Source organism: Ranitomeya variabilis, chromosome 1, assembly GCF_051348905.1.
Source record: "Ranitomeya variabilis isolate aRanVar5 chromosome 1, aRanVar5.hap1, whole genome shotgun sequence".
NCBI classification, from domain to species: Eukaryota; Metazoa; Chordata; class Amphibia; order Anura; family Dendrobatidae; genus Ranitomeya; species Ranitomeya variabilis.
This window is the reverse complement of record NC_135232.1, coordinates 900,855,839-900,878,413: the sequence shown is the minus strand read 5'-3', so window position 1 is coordinate 900,878,413 and position 22,575 is coordinate 900,855,839. Positions and strand designations below refer to the sequence as shown.

Sequence of the window (22,575 nt, the reverse complement as noted above, 5' to 3'; positions counted from 1 at the left end):
CTGTTCCTCAATAGGAATCTGCAGGTGAAATCAGCACAAAAAACACTGGAAATCCACGGTAAATCCGCAAGTAAAACGCAGTGCATTTTTACCTGCAGATTTTAAAAAGATGGTGTGGAGAAATCCGCACACAAATCCGCAGCGTGGGCACATAGCCTTAGAGTTAGAACTAGAGTTAGAGTTTGAATTAGGGTTAAGATTAGGGGTGTGTTGGGGTTAGGCTTGTGGTTAGGATTAGGGTTGGGGGTGTGTTGGGGTTAGGGGTGTGTTGGGGTTAGGGTTGTGTTGGGGTTAGGGTTGTGATTACGGTTATGGTTAGGGTTGGGATTAGGGTTAGGGGTGTGTTGGGGTTAGTGTTGCAGTTAGAATTGGGTGGTTTCCACTGTTTAGGCACATCAGGGGGTCTCCAAACGCGACATGGCACCACCATTGATTCCAGCCAATCTTGCATTCAAAAAGTCAAATGGTGCTCCCTCCCATCCGAGCCCCGATGTGCGCTCAAACAGTGGTTTACCCAAACATATGGGGCATAAGCGTACTCAGGAAAAATTGCACAACAAGTTTGGGGGTCTAATTTCTCCTGTTACCCTTGGAAAAATAAAAAAATGTGGGCTAAAAAATTATTTTTGTGGAAAAAAAAAAATGATTTTTTAATTTTCACTGCTCTGCGTTATAAAATTCTGTGAAGCACTTGGGGGTTCAAAGTGCTCACCACACATCTAGATAAGTTCCTTGGGGGGTCTAGTTTCCAAAATGGTGTCACTTGTGGTCGGTTTCTACTGTTTAGGTACATCAGGGGCTCTGCAAATGCAACGTGACACCCGCAGACCATTCCATCAAAGTCTGCATTTCAAAACGTCACTACTTCACTTCTGAGCCCCGACGTGTGCCCAAATAGTGGTTTACCCCCACATATGGGGTATCAGCGTACTCAGGACAAACTGGACAACAACTTTTGGGGTTCAGTTTCTCCTGTTACCCTTGTGAAAATAAAAAATTGCAGGCTAAAAAAATCATTTTTGAGGAAAAAAAATATTTTTTCATTTTCACAGCTCTGCGTTATAAACTTCTGTGAAGCACTTGGGGGTTCAAAGTGCTCACCACACATCTAGATTAGTTCCTTGGAGGGTCTAGTTTCCAAAATGGGGTCACTTGTGGGGGAGCTCCAATGGTAGGTACACAGGGGCTCTGCAAACACGACATGGTGTCCGCTAACGATTGGAGCTAATTTTTCATTCAAAAAGTCAAATGGCGCTCCTTCCCTTCCGAGCCTTACCATGTGCCCAAACAGTGGTTTACCCTCACATGTGAGGTATCTGTGTACTCAGGAGAAATTGCCCAACAAATTTTAAGATCCATTTTATCCTGTAACCCATGTTAAAACGAAAAAATTGAGGCTAAAAGAATTTGTGAAAAAAAAAGTACTTTTTAATTTTTACGGATCAATTTGTGAAGCACCTGGGGGTTGAAAGTGCTCACTATGCATCTAGACAAGTTCCTTGGGGGTCTAGTTTCCAAAATGGGGTCACTTGTGGGGAGCTTCAATCTTTAGGCACACAGGGGCTCTCCAAATGTGACATGGTGTCCGCTAAAGATTGGAGCCAATTTTTAATTCAAAAGGTTAAATGGCACTCCTTCCCTTTCGAGCCCTGTCGTGCGCCCAAACAGTGATTCCCCCCACATATGGGGTATCGGCGTACTCAGGACAAATTGTACAACAACTTTAGTGGTCCAGTTTCTCATTTTACCCTTGGGAAAATAAAAAAATTGTTGCTAAAAGTTCATTTTTTGTGACTAAAAAGTTAAATGTTCATTTTTTCCTTCTATGTTGCTTCTGCTGCTGTGAAACACCTAAAGGGTTAATAAACTTCTTGAATGCGGTTTTGAGCACCTTGAGGGGTGCAGTTTTTAGAACGGTTTCACTTTTGGGTATTTTCAGCCATATAGAACCCTCAAACTGACTTCAAATGTGAGGTGGTCCCTAAAAAAAATGGTTTTGTAAATTGTGTTGTAAAAATGAGAAATCACTGGTCAAAGTTTAACCCTTATAACTTCCTAGCAAAAAAAATGTCGTCTCCAAAATTGTGCTGATGTAAAGTAGACATGTGGGAAATGTTATTTATTAACTATTTTGTGTCACATAACTCTCTGGTTTAACAGAATAAAAATTGAAAATTGCTAAATTTTCGCCAAATTTCCGTTTTCACAAATAAACACAAAAATTATCGACCTAAATTTACCACTAACATGAAGCTCAATATGTCACGAAAAAACAACCTCAGAATCGCTAGGATCCGTTGAAGCGTTCCTGAGTTATTACCTCATAAAGGGACACTGGTCAGAATTGCAAAAAATGGCCAGGTCATTAAGGTCAAAATAGGCTGGGTCATGAAGGGGTTAACCTACTGGGGATTAACAAAACTGTATAACATTTAAATGTAAAAACCAAAAATTACATTTGTTTCCACTAAAATACTGTTTTAGCACCAGATTTATAATTTACATAAGGGGTAAGAGGAGAAAATGGAGGCCGTAATTTGTTATGCAATTTTTACCCCACATGTGGTTGTACACTACTGTTTGAGCACACGGCATGGATCGGAAGATAAGGAGCGCTACTTGGTTTTTAGAATGCAGATTCCGTCTGAAATTGTGGGCGTCAGATCATCAGAAACCCTAACAAATGACCCCATATTGGAAACTTCACTGCTTAAGGAATTCATCTAAGGGTGGACCGATTATTTTGAACCCACATGTGCCTCACAGAACATTTTAGTGCTAAAAATGTTTTTTTTTTCTTTGACGTCAATTTGTCCGTTACACAAGGGTTAATAGGTGAAACTGGACCCCACACTTTAATTTCTCCCAGACGCAGTGATGCCCTGTATGTTGTCAGAAACTACTGTTTGGCCACTTGTCAGGGCTGAGAAGGAAGGAGCGCTATTTGTCTTTTGGAGAACAGATTCTGGTAAAATAGTTTATGGGCGACATTTGTGGAGCCCCCAAGGTGCCAGAGCAGCATGAAACCCCTTAAAAGTGACCCTATTGTGGAAATTGCACCTCTCAATTAGTCACCGGCTGCAGTGACTATTTTGTAACATCAACATGCTTTATTCTGGAGAATTACTAGTATGCCAGTTTAGTGTCCATACATTGTGCCCCCATACCAGGTAGAGCCCCTATTTATTCTAGCTGAGATCTCATCTCCTGAGATCTTGGTGCCGAAATCTCCATCTGCGCATGCGCCACCCCCCACTGCATAGGAGACCATGGAACTGCAGGGGCTCTGACCTTTCACAAAATGTCCGCAGAGCCCCCGCAGCACTGGAGACACCGCACAGTTCCAGAGACACCCGCACAGCCCCAGATACACCCGCAGCACCGCCGGACACCCCCTCATCGCGGCCTGCAGCAACTGTACTGGTAAGGCTACGTTCACATTAGCGTTGCGTAGGTTCGGCGACGCATAGTGGTGCATGCGTCATGCGCCCCTATATTTAACATGGGGGCGCATGGACATGCGTTGTCTTGCGTTTTGTGACACATACGTCATTTTTGGCGCAAGCGTCAGGGCGCACAGGACGCTGCATGTTGCATTTTTTTTGCGTCCAAAATCAAGCCAAAAATGGACGCATGCGTCACAAAACAATGCGGTTTTGCATGCGTTGCGTCGCCGACACAACGCCCAACAACGCAAATGTGAACGTAGCCTTAGGTATATCCGCATTCTAAGATGCACCCCCATTTTCCCCAAAAAATTTTTGGGAAAAAAGTGCGTCTTATAATCCGAAAAATACGGTATTTACCTTAAAGGAGTTGTCCGGTCTCAAAGATTAGCCCATAGGCTCAGTGACCTAAAAAAATAACAAACTGAGCTTTTACTCACCAACCCTGGGTCCAGCGCTGCCTATCGTTATTGGTCTGGTCTTTATTGATTGGCGGCAGGGGTAACATCACGTCAATAGCACAGCAGCCAATCCTTGAGATCGGCAGCTCGTACTATCTATATTGGCAGTGCTGCTGAGCCCTATGTTTGGCTGCAGCCAATCAATAAAAGAACAGAGTAGTTGGCAGCGCTGAACCCAGGGTGGGTGTGGAAAAGTGCAGTCTGTCATTTTATAGGTCGCTGAGCTATGGGTTAATAATATTTGAAACAGGACAAGCCCTTTAATAAAACCGTGCAGCATCTAAGCATCATACACACGGTCAATCTAGTTTCTCTTCCTCCACCTATTCTCTTCACTGAGCAAAAAAAATCAAATCTAGCAAAATGTCTTAAAGGTATCTTGTCAAGTGAAAATGTTACCTAATCCGCAGGTAGGATGTTATACAGCAGGATGAGAACATCAGATTCATATACATTTTGAAGTTAAGGTCTCAGTAAAACTTGTATTTTATCTTTTGAAATCCCAGGTGCTTGTATGTATACGAGTCCAGTGGGCGGTCCTACTCAGTGATTGACAGTCTGCCTTGTAAAACTGCGCATGCAGATAGCTGTCAATTACTGAGTAGTACCGCCCTGAAGACGAATATGTGGCGATAACACTATACACTCAATTCTGAGGGTCTTCTTTAGCTTTGCTTACCTTCCCAGCCTTGGTTTTGGTACGTGTTCTTTGTGTACATAATGCCTCCTCCGCTTCTTTATTTTTTTGATAAAGTGTAAGTATAGCATTTAGTCTTTCATCCCACTGACTTACATGTTTTAAACCATCTTTATGCACTGAAAAAAAAGCACTATATTAATGTATTTTTCATATTTCATTTACATCATATAATATATAACCTAGTCTCAGCTTAAAGGGGTTGTCCATGAACTGACAACCTCTTATGTATGTCCCCAGAGTGCTTGCATAAAATAAAAAAAGAATGTATACTTACCTCCTGGAGCACGCCTTCCCTTCGACCATCTCTGACAATATTGCATGATCACTGCAGTCAATGATTGACCACTGATTGGCTGCAGCCTTCATAATTCAGTCAGAGCTAAAACATAATGTATACTCTGCTTTGACAGTGTACAGACTTTTTTATTTATTTTATATAGCACTCTGGGGTCTGATTCATCATTTGTAGTTTTTTTTAAATAGTTTTTTTTCACTTGAGTCTTTCTGAATTCATCAAAACAGGGAACGTGATTCATATATTTCAATTATCAGTCTAAAAAACATCTGAAAAAGCCCCATTGACGTAAAAAAAATAATTTGTTAACTAGCTAAAAATCACAAAAAAAAAAAAAAAAACTTTAAACATTTGTGCCTTTTTTTATTTTTTATTTTTTTAAAGAATTTGTGGCAAATCAAAAGTCACTAATTGGGAGGTATTCAGCACAAAAAACTGGCAGAAATGTAATGATGAATCGGGTCCTTTGCTACTGAAACAAATTTTAAATAATATTTACTTCCCACAATTTATTCACACGGGGGCGCAATCTGCATTTTTCCATAAGTATGATGACATTAGCAGGATTTTAAATGTGACTTTTCCCATGTTATTTAAAGGGACGGCGCCTTCAGCGAACAGCTTGGAGATTACATGAGTGTAGCTCCCATCATTATAGGAAATCATTGGGGGGTAACCAGTAATGGACCCCAGCAATTCCAGATTACACAGTTCTGGGTAAACAGACACCTGAGCATTTTTCTAGTAGCAATCTAACCTCAGAGGTATAGTTACACACTGGCTTGACCAAATAGCATTTTCCTACTTACATTCACAGTGATGGATGACCTGCTCCCATAGCTTGTTCTTTCTCAAGCAGGCGAGCCTGCCAACAATTAATAAATGCCGCTTTCCCCTCGTCAGCGCAACATTCATCCTCTTCTCCGAGTCTATAAACCCAACCTGCTTCGTCCGGACACAAGACAAGATGATGATTTCCTTTTCAGCTCCTTGGAAGGCATCCACTGTGGACACCTGAACTGCTTTCATATCCGAGGGGTCAAACACAGCAGCAGAGCTAAGCATGCAGCAAATCTGTATACAGGGAGTAATAATGCTCTATTACATAACAAGAAGATATACTGTACAACAGGCATATTAGTGGTTACCCTGCCTGGAAGGGACGGTCACTTTATGACCAAAGTAGTAAACTGCTTATTTTATTTGCAGCCATTATTACTAGTTTAATATTACAGGTAAAAGCCAGCAGGAATGTAGCTAGTCAGTCTATAGGAATAAAACAAATGACAAACTACAGACTTTTTCTCTTGACAAGTTATACCAAGTTAAATGTAATCAGGGCAATCACTTTAATGCAAGAAATGCAAAAAACTTCTTGTAGATGAAAAAAACTGCAACAAACATTTTTCTTTAAGCATGTATCACACAAGGGGTGAATGTACACTGCACGATTGTCAAGACTGAGCATTCCTTGGAGCATTGGTCTCCAGATAAACAGGCTACCAACCAACAGGCAGTGAAAACAGGCTACCAATCAACAGGCAGTGAAAACAGGCTACCAATCAACAGGCAGTGAAAACAGGCTGCCAATCAACAGGCAGTGAAAACAGGCTGCCAATCAACAGGCAGTGAAAACAGGCTGCCAGTCAACAGGCAGTGAAAACAGGCTGCCAGTCAACAGGCAGCGAAAACAGGCTGCCAGTCAACAGGCAGCGAAAACAGGCTGCCAGTCAACAGGCAGTGAAAACAGGCTGCCAGTCAACAGGCAGTGAAAACAGGCTGCCAGTCAACAGGCAGTGAAAACAGGCTGCCAGTCAACAGGCAGCGAAAACAGGCTGCCAGTCAACAGGCAGTGAAAACAGGCTGCCAGTCAACAGGCAGTGAAAAAAGGCTACCAATCAACAGGCAGTGAAAACGGGCTACCAATCAACAGGCAGTGAAAACAGGCTACCAATCAACAGGCAGTGAAAACAGGCTACCAATCAACAGGCAGTGAAAACAGGCTACCAATCAACAGGCAGTGAAAACAGGCTACCAATCAACAGGCAGTGAAAACAGGCTACCAATCAACCGACAAACGAGCAAAACGCTTGATCATCAGGTGAAAAATTCTCATTTTTGGCAGCACATCTTCCTGTGTTAACGATGTATTCCCAATTGTTCTGTGTGCATCAAAAGCGCAGTCAGCTTCCAGACAGATTATTAAAAGACCATCAATTGTCAAATCTGTAGCAGATAGGTGGTTAACACTGTAGATTGGCTGATGTAAACGTGCCCAAAGGATTAATCTGCAACTAGATTTGTACACGTCAGAAAAATATGTCAGGAGCACTCTCTGACGTATACTTGACAAGTCCTCAAGCACCCTTGCACATGTCACAATTGTGATGTGAAGTAAGCTAAAGGGTGGGAGTTCATGAAGAATGGCTTTTTCACTCCAGTCTTGATCCAAGGTCTGCCACAGTAAGAGGCCATAAATTCATTAAGAGACGGAAGCAGCTTAGGGCTCATTCAGACATCAATGATTTTTCTTGTATGCAAAAAAACCCAGTTTTTAGCATCAGAGTTTCATTGTTTATCTTTTTTACATCTGGGATTGCATCTGGGATTGTTTTTCAAATTTCTCCTATCAAACAAACATGAAAATCGGGCAGTACTGGAATGCAACTAACATAGCACGCTACTACTATCCGATTGTTCAAGGACCCATAGACTTGCCTTGGTGAGTCTGATCCTAGAATTAAATAAAAACAGACATATCATTGTTATTTTTTTGCAGACTCCTCACTGCCCCAAAAAACTCGAACAGGACCAGAATGGATGTTAGATCTATCCTTGAAAATCATAGATACCCAGGAGCCAGAGTAAGAAATATTCTCCAGTCAAACTCATTAGACTAATGATGGCCAAAAGAAACAATATCGACTGGGTTGGCCGACACTAATGTGTATGGGAGCCCTGGACAATATAATGTCGAGGGAAGATAAAAAATCTGGCATGTTTGATTTCAGACTGCCGAGTCATATGTTCTCCCGGAGAAAAGAGAATCCAGAATTGAATGGCCGAATGACCGCTTTTGTGTATAGGAAGAATGGCTGATGGCTTAACGATTGGCCAAAGCGGGCCACTGTTGTAGAAGGATACTCCCATACAGAATGTATCAACACCCCCAAAAATTTGCACATGAACAATTAGAAAGGGTTAAAGAAACCTTATTCATCTGTGATCTGTAGAGGGTAATTACTCCAATCATGGATCCGTGTATGCCACTTGCAATCAGTGACTGAATAAGCTTCACTGTAAAGTTGGCTTCCTCCACATTGTAGAAGCTGGCATTCCCCTCCACCTGCAAACACCACAATTGTAAGAATCCAGATCGGTCATTCTGAGCAACATCTACACGTACAAACTAGGTCTCTAAATACATACAAATACGTGCCAGCATGTGGTTTCTATGTAAGACCCTTACCAGATTATTAAGGAGTGTGATATACGTACTTAAAATTTAAATTGATCTATAAATGATAACCTTATGATAACTTTATTAAGTTGATTAAAGTTAAGAAAGAATATTCAAACGAGTCCGTAAACGTTGAAAATCTGAGTGGTTAATAGTTACAAAAGATAATGGACTTGATAATCATCTCATTTCATTAAAGGGGGTTTATCACGTTTAACTTTTTTATTTTTTAGCCCAAAGGCTTGTTCTGTGCAAAAATAAGATCAGCCTTACTTACCCCACACGCTGTTCTAGTGCTGTGAAGTCACAACTATAGCATACGTCCACTGCAGCCAATCAAGAATGCTGAGCCCACTGATTGTCTGCAGTAGTCAAGTGCTGTAGTTATGACGTCACCACAGCAGCCATGTCCACAAAGGCCAGGGCAATAGCGAGTGTCAGCACTGTAGCGACAGGGTATAAATAAGGCCGTTTTTACATTTAGCAAGCCTTTAGGTTAAAAAAGGAAACAAGTTATTCCCAGAATTGAAAGTTATCCCCATCTATAGGATAGAGTATAACGTACTGTTCGGTGGGAACCCCAGATAAAGCCTGCTCCATTCGTTGTCTATGGGACTGCCATAAATGGCCGAGCGCTGTACACAGATTGCTCTACCAGTCCAATAGTCTTAATCACCTCAGCACCATTTAAGACAGGACTCTGCAATCAGCCCTGTTCTGAGGATCCAGAGCTCCATTCTTGAGATTGATGGGGGTCCAACTGCTATACTATTACTTGAGGATACCTTTCAAATAAACCCCTTTAATGAAACGTTGAATTAAATATCTTATTCAATTTATATTCATAGATACTTCATAATATGTGTCAGAATTATGCTGATTTTTCTAAATATCACCCATTAGTGGTCACAGGGGTCTCTAATGAACCCCGTCTTTCCAGTAAGTCAGGTTTGAACCTCCAGGTTGTGGGATCTTGGCATGCAGAGTAGGGTCCCACAACCCTCCTCACTGTAAAAGAGCAAGATCATTCATGTATAAGGGTATGTGCACACGTATTTTGGAGCTCTGCGGATTTTTCCGCAGCAGATTTCAGAAATCCGCAGGTAAAAGGCACGGCATTTTACCTGCAGATTTACCGTGGTTTTTATGCGGATTCCACCTGCGGTTTTACACCTGCAGATTCCTATTGTGGAGCAGGTGTAAACTGCAGCAGACTCCGCACAAAGAATTGACATGATGCGGAATGTAACCCGCAGCGTTTCCGCGCGTTTTTTTCCGCAGCATGGGCACTGCGGATTGCGGTTTCCATAGGTTTCCATTGTGCTGTAAACGCATGGAAAGCGCAGCTGCAGATCCGCAGCAAAATCCACATGTGCACATAGCCTAAAGGGTTTTTGTTGTTTGCACTAACCCAGCACTGCCACATACTGTACTAAGGAAAACCGATTGAAAATGGACACTAGAGCAAGAATAGATAAAACTTCAAGTTTATTACCAGATATTAAAACCAAAAGTATAAATACAAATGCAATATTTCCCACACTTCCTTCCTTGACGTGGCACTTTGTTGTGGTCTTACACTTTTATTGTTTTTGCCTCTATGAATATGTATTTATACTTTTGGTTTTAATCTGGTAATAAACTTGAAGTTTTATCTATTCTTGCTCTAGTGTCCATTTTCAATTGGTTTTCCTATCTATACGTATGGCTGAGCAAGTATATTTTATGGCTCCTTTTGTGGTTTATCACATACTGCACTGAGCAGTCACCAAACAGTAACTGCTCTACTGATGTTACAGTTTCCGGAACCAATTCGTAGGGAAGAGGGCAGCGCTAGGTTTGTGTAAAGAGCGATAACATGCAATGCGGAAGATTGAACCTGACTTTTCCTAGAAATTCAAGTCCTTTAGGGGGGCATTAGGGACCATTATGACCACTTTGTGCAGCCTCACATCTGTGATATGTATGAAGGCCCATTTCAATAGCTAAGCCAGCCCCCTTTTCCATCTTCACATCAGCTGTGACAAGAGGCTACTTAAAGGAGACGGTCAGCTAATCCCCTCCACACACATCATAGACACAGGAAGACGGTGGAGGCTTTTTTCAATGTCGAAACAAAGTTGGAAGTGAAGCTGCCAGGACTCAGGACTGCCTCTGATACTTTGGCTCAAGGAATATTTCTTAATTCTGGTATATCAGTAAATGTCATTTTTTTTTACTGTACACACATTGCAACAACATCCAAATATATTACTCCCTTTATGCATACCTGCTCCGAGCCATTTGCATTATAAAAGCACAGTGTGGGTAACCAGTCCAATAGGGGCTTCCGGTCTTCAGCTGATATTCCATCGAGAAGATTCCCTTCATAAAACAGATCATTAGCTACAGCACTAATAGAGGGATGACAGCGATACTGTGTCCTCAGCATAACGGCTTCATGGCCCTGGAGATCAAGACAGCCAAGTGATTGGAAATTATACAGAATTTCAAAATTTCCATACATTCTAAGATAAAAATGGGATAATATGACAGATTTTATTGTTAAATCACTACATATTACTGCAAAAACTAAACTCTCCCACACGATGAAACGCAACTTGAAAAACTAATGCTTTTTATTATTACAGTTTTTCAAAAAAGGATTCTTATTACAACATAAAAAAGGTATAAAATGCAACGAAAAGCTGATTACCGTATATAAAAGTTATAGGGAATTAGTATCAGGTTTTTGCCACCTAATTTGAGAGTATAATGTAGAGCGAGACCCTGATTCCATCGATGTGCCACTTACTGAGCTGATTCCTGTAGTTTTAATTAAATCACTGTTTTATCAGCAGGAGATTATCATTAGAGGACTAATAAACTTACTGCAGCTACAGCAATTTAATATTTATTAATGGCCTTTGGCTCGATTTTGGATACATGCTCTGTAGGAAGACCGATCTTGGCAAGCCTAGATAGGTCCACCAGTGTCTCTGCTTATTTTTAATGCAGAAGATGCTTCAGGAAAATACTGGTAATGTTTTTCCTGAAGTGTCTTTAATGTCCTTTTTTTGTCATTTTCACAGCAGCTTTACAGGCGACATCTTTTTTTAATCTTGTATATAGGATATTGGCGGCAAGTGAAAGCTGCCTGAAGAATGGTCAGGTCACTTCTTTTAGTCGCTTCATGGGTTTTGAAGCCTAAAGCGGTTAAAAGAAGGTACAAAAACGAAACATATGCACAGCAAGTTGTTTTGACATTGCTGTCCATATGTTTATTATATTGATGGTTTTAAAGTGCTTTTTCGTATGGAATACATCTGAAAAAGACATTGTGTGCACCTATCTCAAAGGTGTTTTCCAGCAGAAGAAAAACCTGGCTGCTTCTTTCCAAAATCATCGTCACACCTGTCCATAGGTTGTGTCTGCTACTATAACTTGAGTCCATTCACGAGGTCTTACAACTGTTGTAATAATTGAGCCACTTCGATCCGCAGGTCCATGTGAGGCTCTGCAAGCTTTGTGGACCAGTTTTGGAGCTGCCTGCCATTGCATGAACTGTTCTCATCCGTAAGATGGACAAGAATAGTACATACTGCAGTTTTTTCCCAAGGGCTAAAGGTCAAGGCTACTATTGGTGAGTGCGTGGTCTGTATGCTGTCCCTTATGCTATAATGAAGAGGAGCTGCAGCACCACACACAACCTGTGGATAGGTCTGGTCAATCCAAGGAAATCTGAGATATTTATCAGATGCCTCTAAGCGGTATATATCACCTATAGGTTCCTAGATTAAAAAAAAAATAATAATAATGATAACATATGATGCACAACATATACATTTTCATATAATACATTTATTGTAAAAGGCACTATATCATTTTCCATACTTCAGTAGCTGGACCCAGGGAGATCAGGAGTTATCTAGTTCACCTGAATTACAGGCGGTGCGGTATGCCATGTCTTACTATTGCCTGGCTTGTGTGAAGAAATGTAAACCTTTTTTCATAAAGCAATTCCCATATAAAAAGATCCTCTCCATTTATGCCTTGATGGGGAAATCCAGATTTAACAAATACATTTTTTTCTTTAAGAAAAGTTAGGTTTTTTTTTGTTTTTTTTTTACAGGAAAGATCTTTGTACCGTGTTAGACAGTAGATAGAATATTTAGAAGCGAGAGTCCTCAGTGGTTGATATCTTTTAATGGCTAAATCAAAAGATAGTAACAAATGGCAAACTTTCCAGACTACATACGTCTCTTCATCATGCATAGAATTTTGTGTTAGTCTATGCCTGATGAAGAGACCGGAGTAGTCTGGAAAGTTTGCCATTTGTTACTATCTTTTGATTTAGCCATTAAAAGATATCAACCACTGAGGACTCTCAAATCTTAATATTTTACTATTTATTTTTAAGATCTCTTCTGGCAGGTAAGGAATATAAACTTTATTTTTTTTGCTTCCACTGGATATGAATTGGTCGTGTAGCGGATGCACAGGTAATTTGACACTTACATCCTGCTCCTGTCTGTGCCTAGAAAAGCTTATCACAGGAGGGTACATTCACACAACATTATTTTCGGTACAAGTGCTGTCTGTGAGAAAAAGCGACCTAGTGTAATGTGACACGAGACAGTAGCCATGGGCGAGGTACTTGTCTCCTGGGCCCCGGAACGATACATGAAAGTAGGGGTCCTGGCTGGGTGAGTGAACTTGTGTCATAGGGGCGGTACGCCGGTACAGGCCGAATGTAACCGATGACGCTGGTTTGCCAGGATCAGATGTTAACTAGTTCTTGAAAAGAGAACACCATTTAAAATTAAACTTCGTTTTACTGAAGAATAACTTGATATAAACTATATACAGCAGATGAATGCTTATCTAACCGGAAGTGCCGGGACTTCATGCGAGAGACTTGCGCGAGTTTCTCGCATTGAACTCGCAAGTTTGACCCCGGCCTGATGAAGTCTCCGTACAGTCCTGCTAGGCTTCCTGCCCTAGACCCCGATATGGTCTCATTCTCTGTCCCGATTCCAGACTGATACTCGCTTCTGTTTCCGGCTCTTACTATCTGCTGCATGCAGCACTGTTAACACTGGACAGTAGGTCTTTACGCTCCACAATCTGGGCTCTTTCTGAATAACTATCAGAAAGTCCTTTCTGATCCTGCTGCACAGTCCCTCCCTCCCTGGACTTAACTCTATTGCCCTACTCACTGTCTGGTCTTGGGCATACTATTGTGAAGGAACAAATTAAGATTCTCCATTTTGTGCTTTTCGACTCCATTTTCTTGTTGCTTAAAGGGAACCTGTCACCTGAATTTGGCGGGACCAGTTTTGGGTCATATGGGCGGGGTTTTCGGGTGTTTGATTCACCCTTTCCTTACCCGCTGGCTGCATGCTGGCTGCAATATTGGATTGAAGTTTATTCTCTGTCCTCCGGAGTACACGCCTGCGCAAGGCAATCTTACCTTGCGCTGGCGTGTACTCCAGAGGACAGAGAATTAACTTCAATCCAATATTGCGGCCAGCATGCAGCCAGCGGGTAAGGAAAGGGTGAATCAAACACCCGAAAACCCCGCCCATATGACCCCAAACTGGTCCCGCCAAATTCAGGTGACAGGTTCCCTTTAAAGATAAATTCTGTTATTTAATTAGGTAAAGGGATATAGCTGCCATGAAGTAATTTTATCTTGTTGTTCAACTAGGTTATGGTTCATAATTGGTATAAAGACCTTGAGTGCTCTGACTCGAGCCAGGGAAGGGACTCGGGGGTGTATCGCTATCCACCTGTTAGTATGTCTTTTTTATGCCAAAAAGACACGACCATATCTGTAGTTTCCGGTTTTTCTGTATCCTCATGGGTTAAGTTTTTCCTGCATTCTTATAGGTTAAGAACTGTGAGCGTGTTCTTATGCTGATTGGTTGAAGTATAATTTCTATGACTATGAAAAGTGATCTACAATAAAACGGGGGCCAGAGATCTGCTCGATCCCCCATACAGAGGCACACGTCTCCGTCTGGTCATTTTCAGTTGCCGGCAACGCCCTGTAGATTAATTTGAAAATCACTGAGTTAACCTTGAAGGATCACTTTAGATCCTCCCTCAACACTATAATAACATTATTCCCATCATGTGCCCATCCCCCTACACTAGAGCTGAACCACCATAGATACGGAAAACACCAGAAAGTCTTAAAGCCTTAGGAATTTTTTTGAATAAGCCTTTATTTCTAGAAATGGCAACAATATATTCAAAAGTGTATAAAAAATTTTTTTTATATAACAAATATGAACATATACATGAAACCACCGCAAGGACAGGATTTAAAATGCCCATACACAAAATAATACCCCGATAAAAAAAATAATATATATAAATGTAGCACCCCCACTGCCGCAGGGCCGAGGGGTACCCGGTACCGGGCCTCTGAGTCTCTGCTTCTGGGGTTGTCACGGCGGCTAGGCCCCGGCCCGTGACCCTGCCGTGGGGCGCACAGTACAATGATAGGTGTGGATGTTGGTGGTGCAGTTGTGGGGTGCAGGTCGCGGTAAATAACGAGGACACCAGGTTGCAGTCTCTTTACCTCTTTACTGGAGATCTCTGAGTCCTCAGTCCAGAATACGGTTCACCAGGCTGCGCAAGTCCGGCCGGTCCAATGGTACCTCCAGAGTTCACTTCACAGGTGGAAATCGGTGCCTTCCTTCTTAGCGCTATGTGTTATAGTCCTTCCCTGCTATGCTTACGGAAAGTACCCCACAACCGTTGTGTCTGTTTCTCGTGTTCCCTCACAACTCGATTAACTGATCTTCTGCTAATCTTCCGTCCCTTCCTGATGTTACAGTTAGAACGGCACCCGTTTGTCGGGTAGGCCTGGAGTTCTTCCGGGACCCTAGAGACGCCCCTCTCCCGCAATTGCCTCCCAAGACTTCATAGGTGATTTAGGTGAGACAGCCCGCCTGAGACTGACTGTCCTGCCGCTGTTTAGAGTATTGCTTGAAGCTGTCTAATGAAATACTCCCTCGGCGTTCCGGCCGCCGGTAGTGCGCCTCAGTAGGATGTTGCTCCGGTCTTACAGCACGACCCCTACTGGTATTCTCCTATTGCTTGATCTCGTTTCTCACTCAGCACAATCTATCTCGCTTCTAGTCCTTTCTTGGGTCCCGCCGCTTCCCGGAGCTGGCGCGGACCCGTTACGTTCTTTTCAATGCCAAGCCTCTGTCAGGATCCCACCCCTGACAGAGACCCTACTGTCTCTTCCTCCACAACACCCTCTGCCACTAGGTGTTGCTTCGTCCAATCCAGTCAGCTTTCTGCTCTAACTTCCTGCCTGACCCCCAGTTTACCCACTATGGTGGGGAGTGGCCTAATGAATAGAACCCTTAGCTCCCCCCGGAGGCCCGGCTGTGAAATCTATTGGTGTCTGTGATATCTGATCAGATGAACTCCTTCAGTGCCATCGGACGCACCATGGCTCCCCATAGTGGCGGAGCCACAGTACTGCAACGACCAGGACTCTGGGGCGCTGCATAAATTCCTTATATCTTATTTTATTTACGCTGTGTACATAATAAAGTGCAAAGAAGTAGAAGGTGCAATAGTCATATAAACATGTTGTAATGAGAGCCACGCCAAATATTACAACATTATATCTGTGAAAAGTCCATACAACAATTCCATAACAATGTGCAAAATACGCAATAGCAGCTGTGAACAAAGCTTGACCAAATTGTGTAAAAAGAAAAAAAGAGGGAAATTTAGTGCACTATCTCTGAGTAATTTGAAAAAATATAACACTACATATCTTTGTAAAGTGCCTTAGTGCATAAACCAATGTGAAGACAGTGGACAGATGTCCGTACACAGCTATATAAAGCTGCAGCAGTATAGCCACTATATATACCTGGGGATGTGCTGGGTCCTGAGCCTGCGGGCACCCGACGCGCGTTTCGGATATATTTCCTTCGTCAGGGGGAAGCAACCAAAGGGGTTTTCTCTATGCCTTGCGCTTTTCAGGCGGCGTACAGAAAATCCCAATAAGTGCTATCCTGCAGATCTTATTCACTCCTTCCATGGAAAGGAAAAGCAGATTTTGTTCCATGTACTATTTTTATTTCCTACTTGCAGAAGGGGCAGTACAAAAGATTGTCCTGCAGGAAGTGCTCCGTGCACGACCCGACATTGAGGGAAAACTCGATTTCAAAGAAGAATAATTTCTATATCTGTCCTGTTAGCAACACGTTTTTCCCTGACGAAGGAAATATATCCGAAACGCGCGTCGGGCGCCCGCAGGCTCAGGACCCAGCACATCCCCAGGTAAATATAGTGGCTATACTGCTGCAGCTTTATATCGCTGTGTACGGACATCTGTCCACTGTCTTCACATTGGTTTATGCACTAAGGCACTTTACAAAGATATGTAGTGTTATATTTTTTCAAATTACTCAGAGATAGTGCACTAAATTTCCCTCTTTTTTTCTTTTTACACAATTTGGTCAAGCTTTGTTCACAGCTGCTATTGCGTATTTTGCACATTGTTATGGAATTGTTGTATGGACTTTTCACAGATATAATGTAATATTTGGCGTGGCTCTCATTACAACACGTTTATATGACTATTGCACCTTCTACTTCTTTGCACTTTATTATGTACACAGCGTAAATAAAATAAGATATAAGGAATTTATATATATTATTTTTTTATCGGGGTATTATTTTGTGTATGGGCATTTTAAATCCTGTCCTTGCGGTAGTTTCATGTATATGTTCATATTTGTTATATAAAAAAAATTTTTTATACACTTTTTAATATATTGTTGCCATTTCTAGAAATAAAGGCTTATTCAAAAAAATTCCTAAGGCTTTAAGACTTTCTGGTGTTTTCCGTATCTATGGTGGTTCAGCTCTTGGGTCTCCCTAATCACAGTGGTTCCCACTGTTGTTTTTACAGTACACCCTGATCACCGGTTATTTGTCATCTTGAGAAGAGATATATATATATACACATCAGTGGTATAATTTCAGGGATTAAATAAGGGTATACTGTATTTAATTTATTATCCCCCTACACTAGCATAGACAACACTATTTCGAGTTTACATGTTTATTTGTCATTGTTATTTCATACATTTTATGATGGCGGGAGGGTTGGTGGGGTACACGTGTAGTGCTCATTGGATTGGTAAGTCTTAATAGTATACAGCATGACAGTACTATTACGGCAATAGTTGCTATTCGAATTAAATCAGATCAATGACCTGTACATTTAGTGTGTCTCACAATAAAATACAGCCAACGATCCCCAAATGAGTTTCCATATAAACAATGCAGAGTAACAGACAAGTGCTAGTGAATGCAGCAGTCACAGGAAACGTACCATGAGGCAGAGACGATTAAAGAGAGTTTGTTCCAGCCCATATTCATGGGCAGCCTCAGAGCCTTGCAGGGTGGGAGAAAGCTGCTTTGGGTCACCAACCATGATCAGCTTTTCACACTGAAACCTGCATATACAAAAAAAGGCTAAATCGACACAATGATACACAGGTATGGCGCTAATATAACATCTATGGCTGACAAACAGCTGAGCTTAGCTTTACAGCCTGTTGGGGACATGGAAATGTAAAGTTGATGGGCTTCCTCATTCTAGTGACTGGTAAGGTCCAAAATCAATGACATGGAAGTAGATATAGGTGAACAAGCTATTTATAAGAATTTATAAAGTTTATCTATAAAGGATTATCATTGGGAATGTGCCGTCATGAATAGTTTTGCGTTCTAGGCATATACAGTACAGTGGTTTCACTCTGAGTTGATGTTGGAGCTTTGTTTCTTTACCTAATATGAGAATTCTGTAGGGCACAACGAACAGTCCACGCTGCATTGTTATTTTTTCAACTGCTCATTTGCTGCCTAAATGCAAAAATTTAAGCAACTTTCTAAATCGTTTTTATTAACATTTTGCTGCTGAGAGTGAATATAAATTCTTTATAAAGCTGATTAATCTGCAAAAATGTTACAAATCTGGCAGAGCTCCTACTCTTAATGGTTCTGTCTGCTTCCCCTTCCCTTCCAGTGTTACAAGACAATAGCAAGGAGGTTGTATACTTTGAAGAAACGGGAGAAGGTATTTACATTCTCAGGGCAGAAACAAAAAAATTATTAAGAGGAAATTATGGCAGGATAGAAGCTGGATTTACACAGCCTTCAAATCCAGCCTTTATTACTGGGAGAGACATTTCAACAAGATTAAAAAAAATTAAATTTGAGCTGCAAATCCAGGGTTTGAAAATGAATAATGGAATCAATATGAGGATTGCAGAGTGAAACAATCCAATATTATTTACTAAAGATAATTACTAACGTGTAAAAAAAAAAAAAAAAAAAAATTGTTCATAGCCCTCAAGATGAATATTCGTAAATTAGATCATGGAGGCAATTCCTACACAGTGTAAGTTTCCCTAACATCTGTAAATCAGGGCTGGAAGTACAGTATATGAAAGGGCCACAGATGGAAATACTTTCCCAGTGCCCCGATTGCCACTGAGATAATGTCTCTGATAGATTGTCATAACTATACTATGGCCACATGTATGTTACCTGGCGATTGGAAGCAAAGATGATGGCTCCGTCATCTGACTGCATTCATCAAGAATCACAACTGGGAACTTCAGATTACTCAAGCAAGTGAAGGGACACGCTGCACAAGTTGCACCGACCACACGAACCTGGCGAAATGCAGGAGGATAAAGCACATTGCAAAAACAAATATGCTTACAGTTGCGCTTAAAGGTTTACATACCCTGGCCGCTTTACCATTTGAGAAAATAAAGAACCTCATCCACAACTACCACAAAGGACTTCAAGCTGTCATTGATGATAGAGGGGGCAATACACGGTATTAAGAAATGGGGTATGTGAACCTTTGATCAGGGTAATTTGGATGTTTTGGGTTGTCATTATGATTTAAAAAGAGAAAACACAGTAGTTTGACAATAAATGGCTTCACCCAACCACTAACCATGAGTGGAGAAAATGTTTTGGTGTTATCATTCATAGTCTCTGAAAAAAGGCCAAGAAAGCAAAAATTCTGCTGGGGTTTGTAAACTTTTGAGCACAAGTGTATATGAAAAGCATGTCAAGAATAAATGCATTTTGTAATGAATACCAAACACGCTCAGGGAAAAAACACATACCTGTCTCAGCATAGACTTATTAGTGCCCAGTTTATGCAGCTCAATGCTTTTTCGAACATATGCCTTTTCTCCAGGGGTTAAGTCTTCCTTTAACAGTGCCTGGAGTTCTTTAAGTTGTTCACTTTCATTCTCAGACCCAGCATGTAAGCTTCATATTGAGGAAAATGCAAAATCAATAGCATCAAAATATACATCTTTGTCATTTTCTAAAAATAAATTTTGAGCGGAAAACCTCTTTATATGTATGTGTGTAAGTATAATTCTCTATGCTGCTCAAACAAGAAGGATAGTTAGTAGATTTAATATGTAGGAAAACATGTATTGGAAGGCGATTAGACTAGAAAGAAACGCAATCTTATTGAGCATAATAGTTATAAAAAAAAAAAATATTCCGTTGTGGTATTTTTCCAGATATGTTTTTGTTAGATTTAACTATTCTAGAAATTAAAGGGGTTATCTTCTACCTGGATAAATAAAAAAAACATATACTAACATCTTGCACTGGCTCCGTTCCAGCACTGCCAGTACCCGGTCTGTCCGAGCTCACCACCAGGTATTGTTATGCCACGTAAGCCCTGCAGCCAATTGCGTTGCTGCGCTCTCATTTCTGTGAGTAGCGGCTACTGATTGGTTACAGGCTCACATGACATAACAATGCCACGAAAACTCCGACATTCTTAGAATAGCACCGGTGCTAGAGGTGATTAGATTGATTATTTTTTTTTTTTAAATTTATGTTACAACGGGGAGCAGTGTATTTAAAAAGGGGTTGGTACAGGTAGCGGACAGCTCCTTTATATTGGCAAAATGGCAAATATTTTGGCAACCATTAATAGCATTGCTCAAAGGCTACAACTCACCTGTGCGGTAGGATGGGTTTTGCAATTTTTCTTATACTTCCAACTCTAATAAACTGGTCAAACCCGAGATTTAGTAATCTGTAAAAAACATAAAACAGTGTGGAATATATATCTATTATATAAGCCAAGTAGGATTTTTTTATATAGTGAACACGCTTTTTCTCTGTGTTACTATGCCTAGTGCCATGCTATTTTAGCACTTACTAAATAAACAAAATTATTTTTAACTCATCCCGACGCTGGAACGTATTCTTTTTTGTGGTCACCAATATATTCTACAGCACTTATGACTCTCCAGCCTACCCAGCGAGCACAATCCAGAATCAGGAGCTGTCCATCTTAATCGGCAAGCCACTATAGATGGTTATAGTCACAGTTTTTCGCTTATATACCCGCTGGAGAGGTTTCGGTTTTGTTTTTTTGTTTTGTTTTTTAGATAGGACAACATAAGAATATGGTATGGTGGATCAGAATCGGACACACGGAGTTGCCAGATGCCACACCATAGTATAACCCACAGGACTGGGAACACTGGATGTTTTATGCTTCGCATTCTTAACCTGTTTACAATGGTTCTGTGAGAAATGGTTGGAGATTTGTGGTTTTGCTGATAATAGTCATGCACCCATGATATCATGCCGTGATGTGTATTTTACTATTATTGAACTCAACACAAGCTAACCATAATCAGACTCAAGCATCAACTATTACCATTAAAGAAATGTTTTGTCAAAAGGGAGGATGTGTCTAAATAATAATAAGTGTGTCTGTGTGGTACAATGCACAAATGTTACGTACCCCAGAAGAACGCGATCAACTGCTACATTTGTGGATGATGAGATGAGCAATTTCCAATGGACTGAGCCGTGTTCTTCAGGAGGATTGTGGGTCTCAAAAAGGTGGACTAAGAACAAAACCACCACGGCCAGCAAGTAACTTTTACCAGCTCCAAAAACGCCTGGAATATCAAAAGCATAAGACTTTATATTACGATAAACATGTATAGATAATGTTTACTGTTCCATCGCACAGAAGTGGTTCAGGTAAAGGCCATATTGTTATGAATTTGGCTTTTCTGTTCCGTTCTAGAAACAGAAACAGAATTGTGACAGATCTGTTGCATGATTGACACCAGCGGCACCCAAATGACCACCCCGACTCTATCTATCTATCTATCTATCTATCTATCTATATACACACACACAGCACTGCATCACAGACAGAATTAAAGCGGTTGTCACCCTTCAGATAATCTTGGTTCCCTGGCGTATATTTTTCCCCTCAAAGTATTTTCAGTTTTGTATCTCACTGGATTTATTCAGATTATGGGTGACATCAAGGTGAAAAAAGTTCTAACATTATACTTTTTGTTATGTGTTATTTTATATAACAAAAACTTGTAAATGTAGACATTTGATATCCACTGTAAAAGGATTGCGAAACAAACTTTTTACATATGAATCTATAAAATGCCTTTATGTCATATTGGGCTGTAAAATTACACAAAAGGACACAATGTATCAAAACTATAAGGCTATGTGCGGACATTGATTATTTACTTGCAGAAATGTCCGCAAGGTTTCTGCATCTCTTGGCAGCAAAACCTCTGTGGAAAAAAAAAAAAAAAAAGCTCGTTTTTGCCATGTTTTTGGTACGTATTTGTACAGTGATGACTGCTTTTTTAAGCTATTTTTAGAAAAAAAAAAATGTTGTGATGTAATTTCTTGGTTCAACACCACCTTTTTCATGCTGATGCACTAGTAGGGTTTGGTGTCAGCAGCTGTCATTGACACCTAGCTGTAGGCTTAGTAATGAAAAGGTGTCAGCCCGACATACTCATTACTAAGGCTTCTTTCACACTTCCGTCGGTAGGGGGCCGTCACAAAGCGTTGGTGCAACGTACCGACGGACAGTGGTGATTTTTTGCACAACGTGGGCAGCGGACGCAGTGTTTCAACGTGTCCGCTGCCCATTGTGAAGTCCCAGGGAGGAGGGGGTGGAGTTCCAGCCGCGCAGTTCAAAATGCAGGACCCAACGTACGAAAAAAATGTTCTCTTGAACGTTTTTTTGCTACGACGGTCTGCCAAATACCGACGCATCCAGTGCACGACGTATGGAACGTGTGTCCATACGTCGCGATGCGTCGGTAATACAAGTCTATGGAGAAAAAAACGCATCC

The 22,575-nt window shown here is 41.1% G+C and overlaps 1 protein-coding gene across 4 annotated transcripts in view; it reads right to left on the bottom strand.

Annotated features, from left to right (window-relative positions):
• Positions 1 to 22,575, bottom strand: part of ZGRF1 (zinc finger GRF-type containing 1) — a 149,830-nt gene that overhangs the window by 4,262 nt on the left and 122,993 nt on the right. For all 4 annotated transcript variants that reach the window (XM_077278833.1, XM_077278862.1, XM_077278853.1 and 1 more), the window contains 9 exons: positions 21,195 to 21,354; positions 20,397 to 20,474; positions 19,537 to 19,684; positions 18,941 to 19,068; positions 17,721 to 17,844; positions 10,632 to 10,808; positions 8,114 to 8,248; positions 5,712 to 5,976; positions 4,587 to 4,723 (listed from right to left, as the gene is read on the bottom strand). In XM_077278833.1, the coding sequence (XP_077134948.1) occupies positions 4,587 to 4,723; positions 5,712 to 5,976; positions 8,114 to 8,248; positions 10,632 to 10,808; positions 17,721 to 17,844; positions 18,941 to 19,068; positions 19,537 to 19,684; positions 20,397 to 20,474; positions 21,195 to 21,354 (1,352 nt within the window). The remainder of the gene's footprint in view (positions 1 to 4,586; positions 4,724 to 5,711; positions 5,977 to 8,113; positions 8,249 to 10,631; positions 10,809 to 17,720; positions 17,845 to 18,940; positions 19,069 to 19,536; positions 19,685 to 20,396; positions 20,475 to 21,194; positions 21,355 to 22,575) is intronic.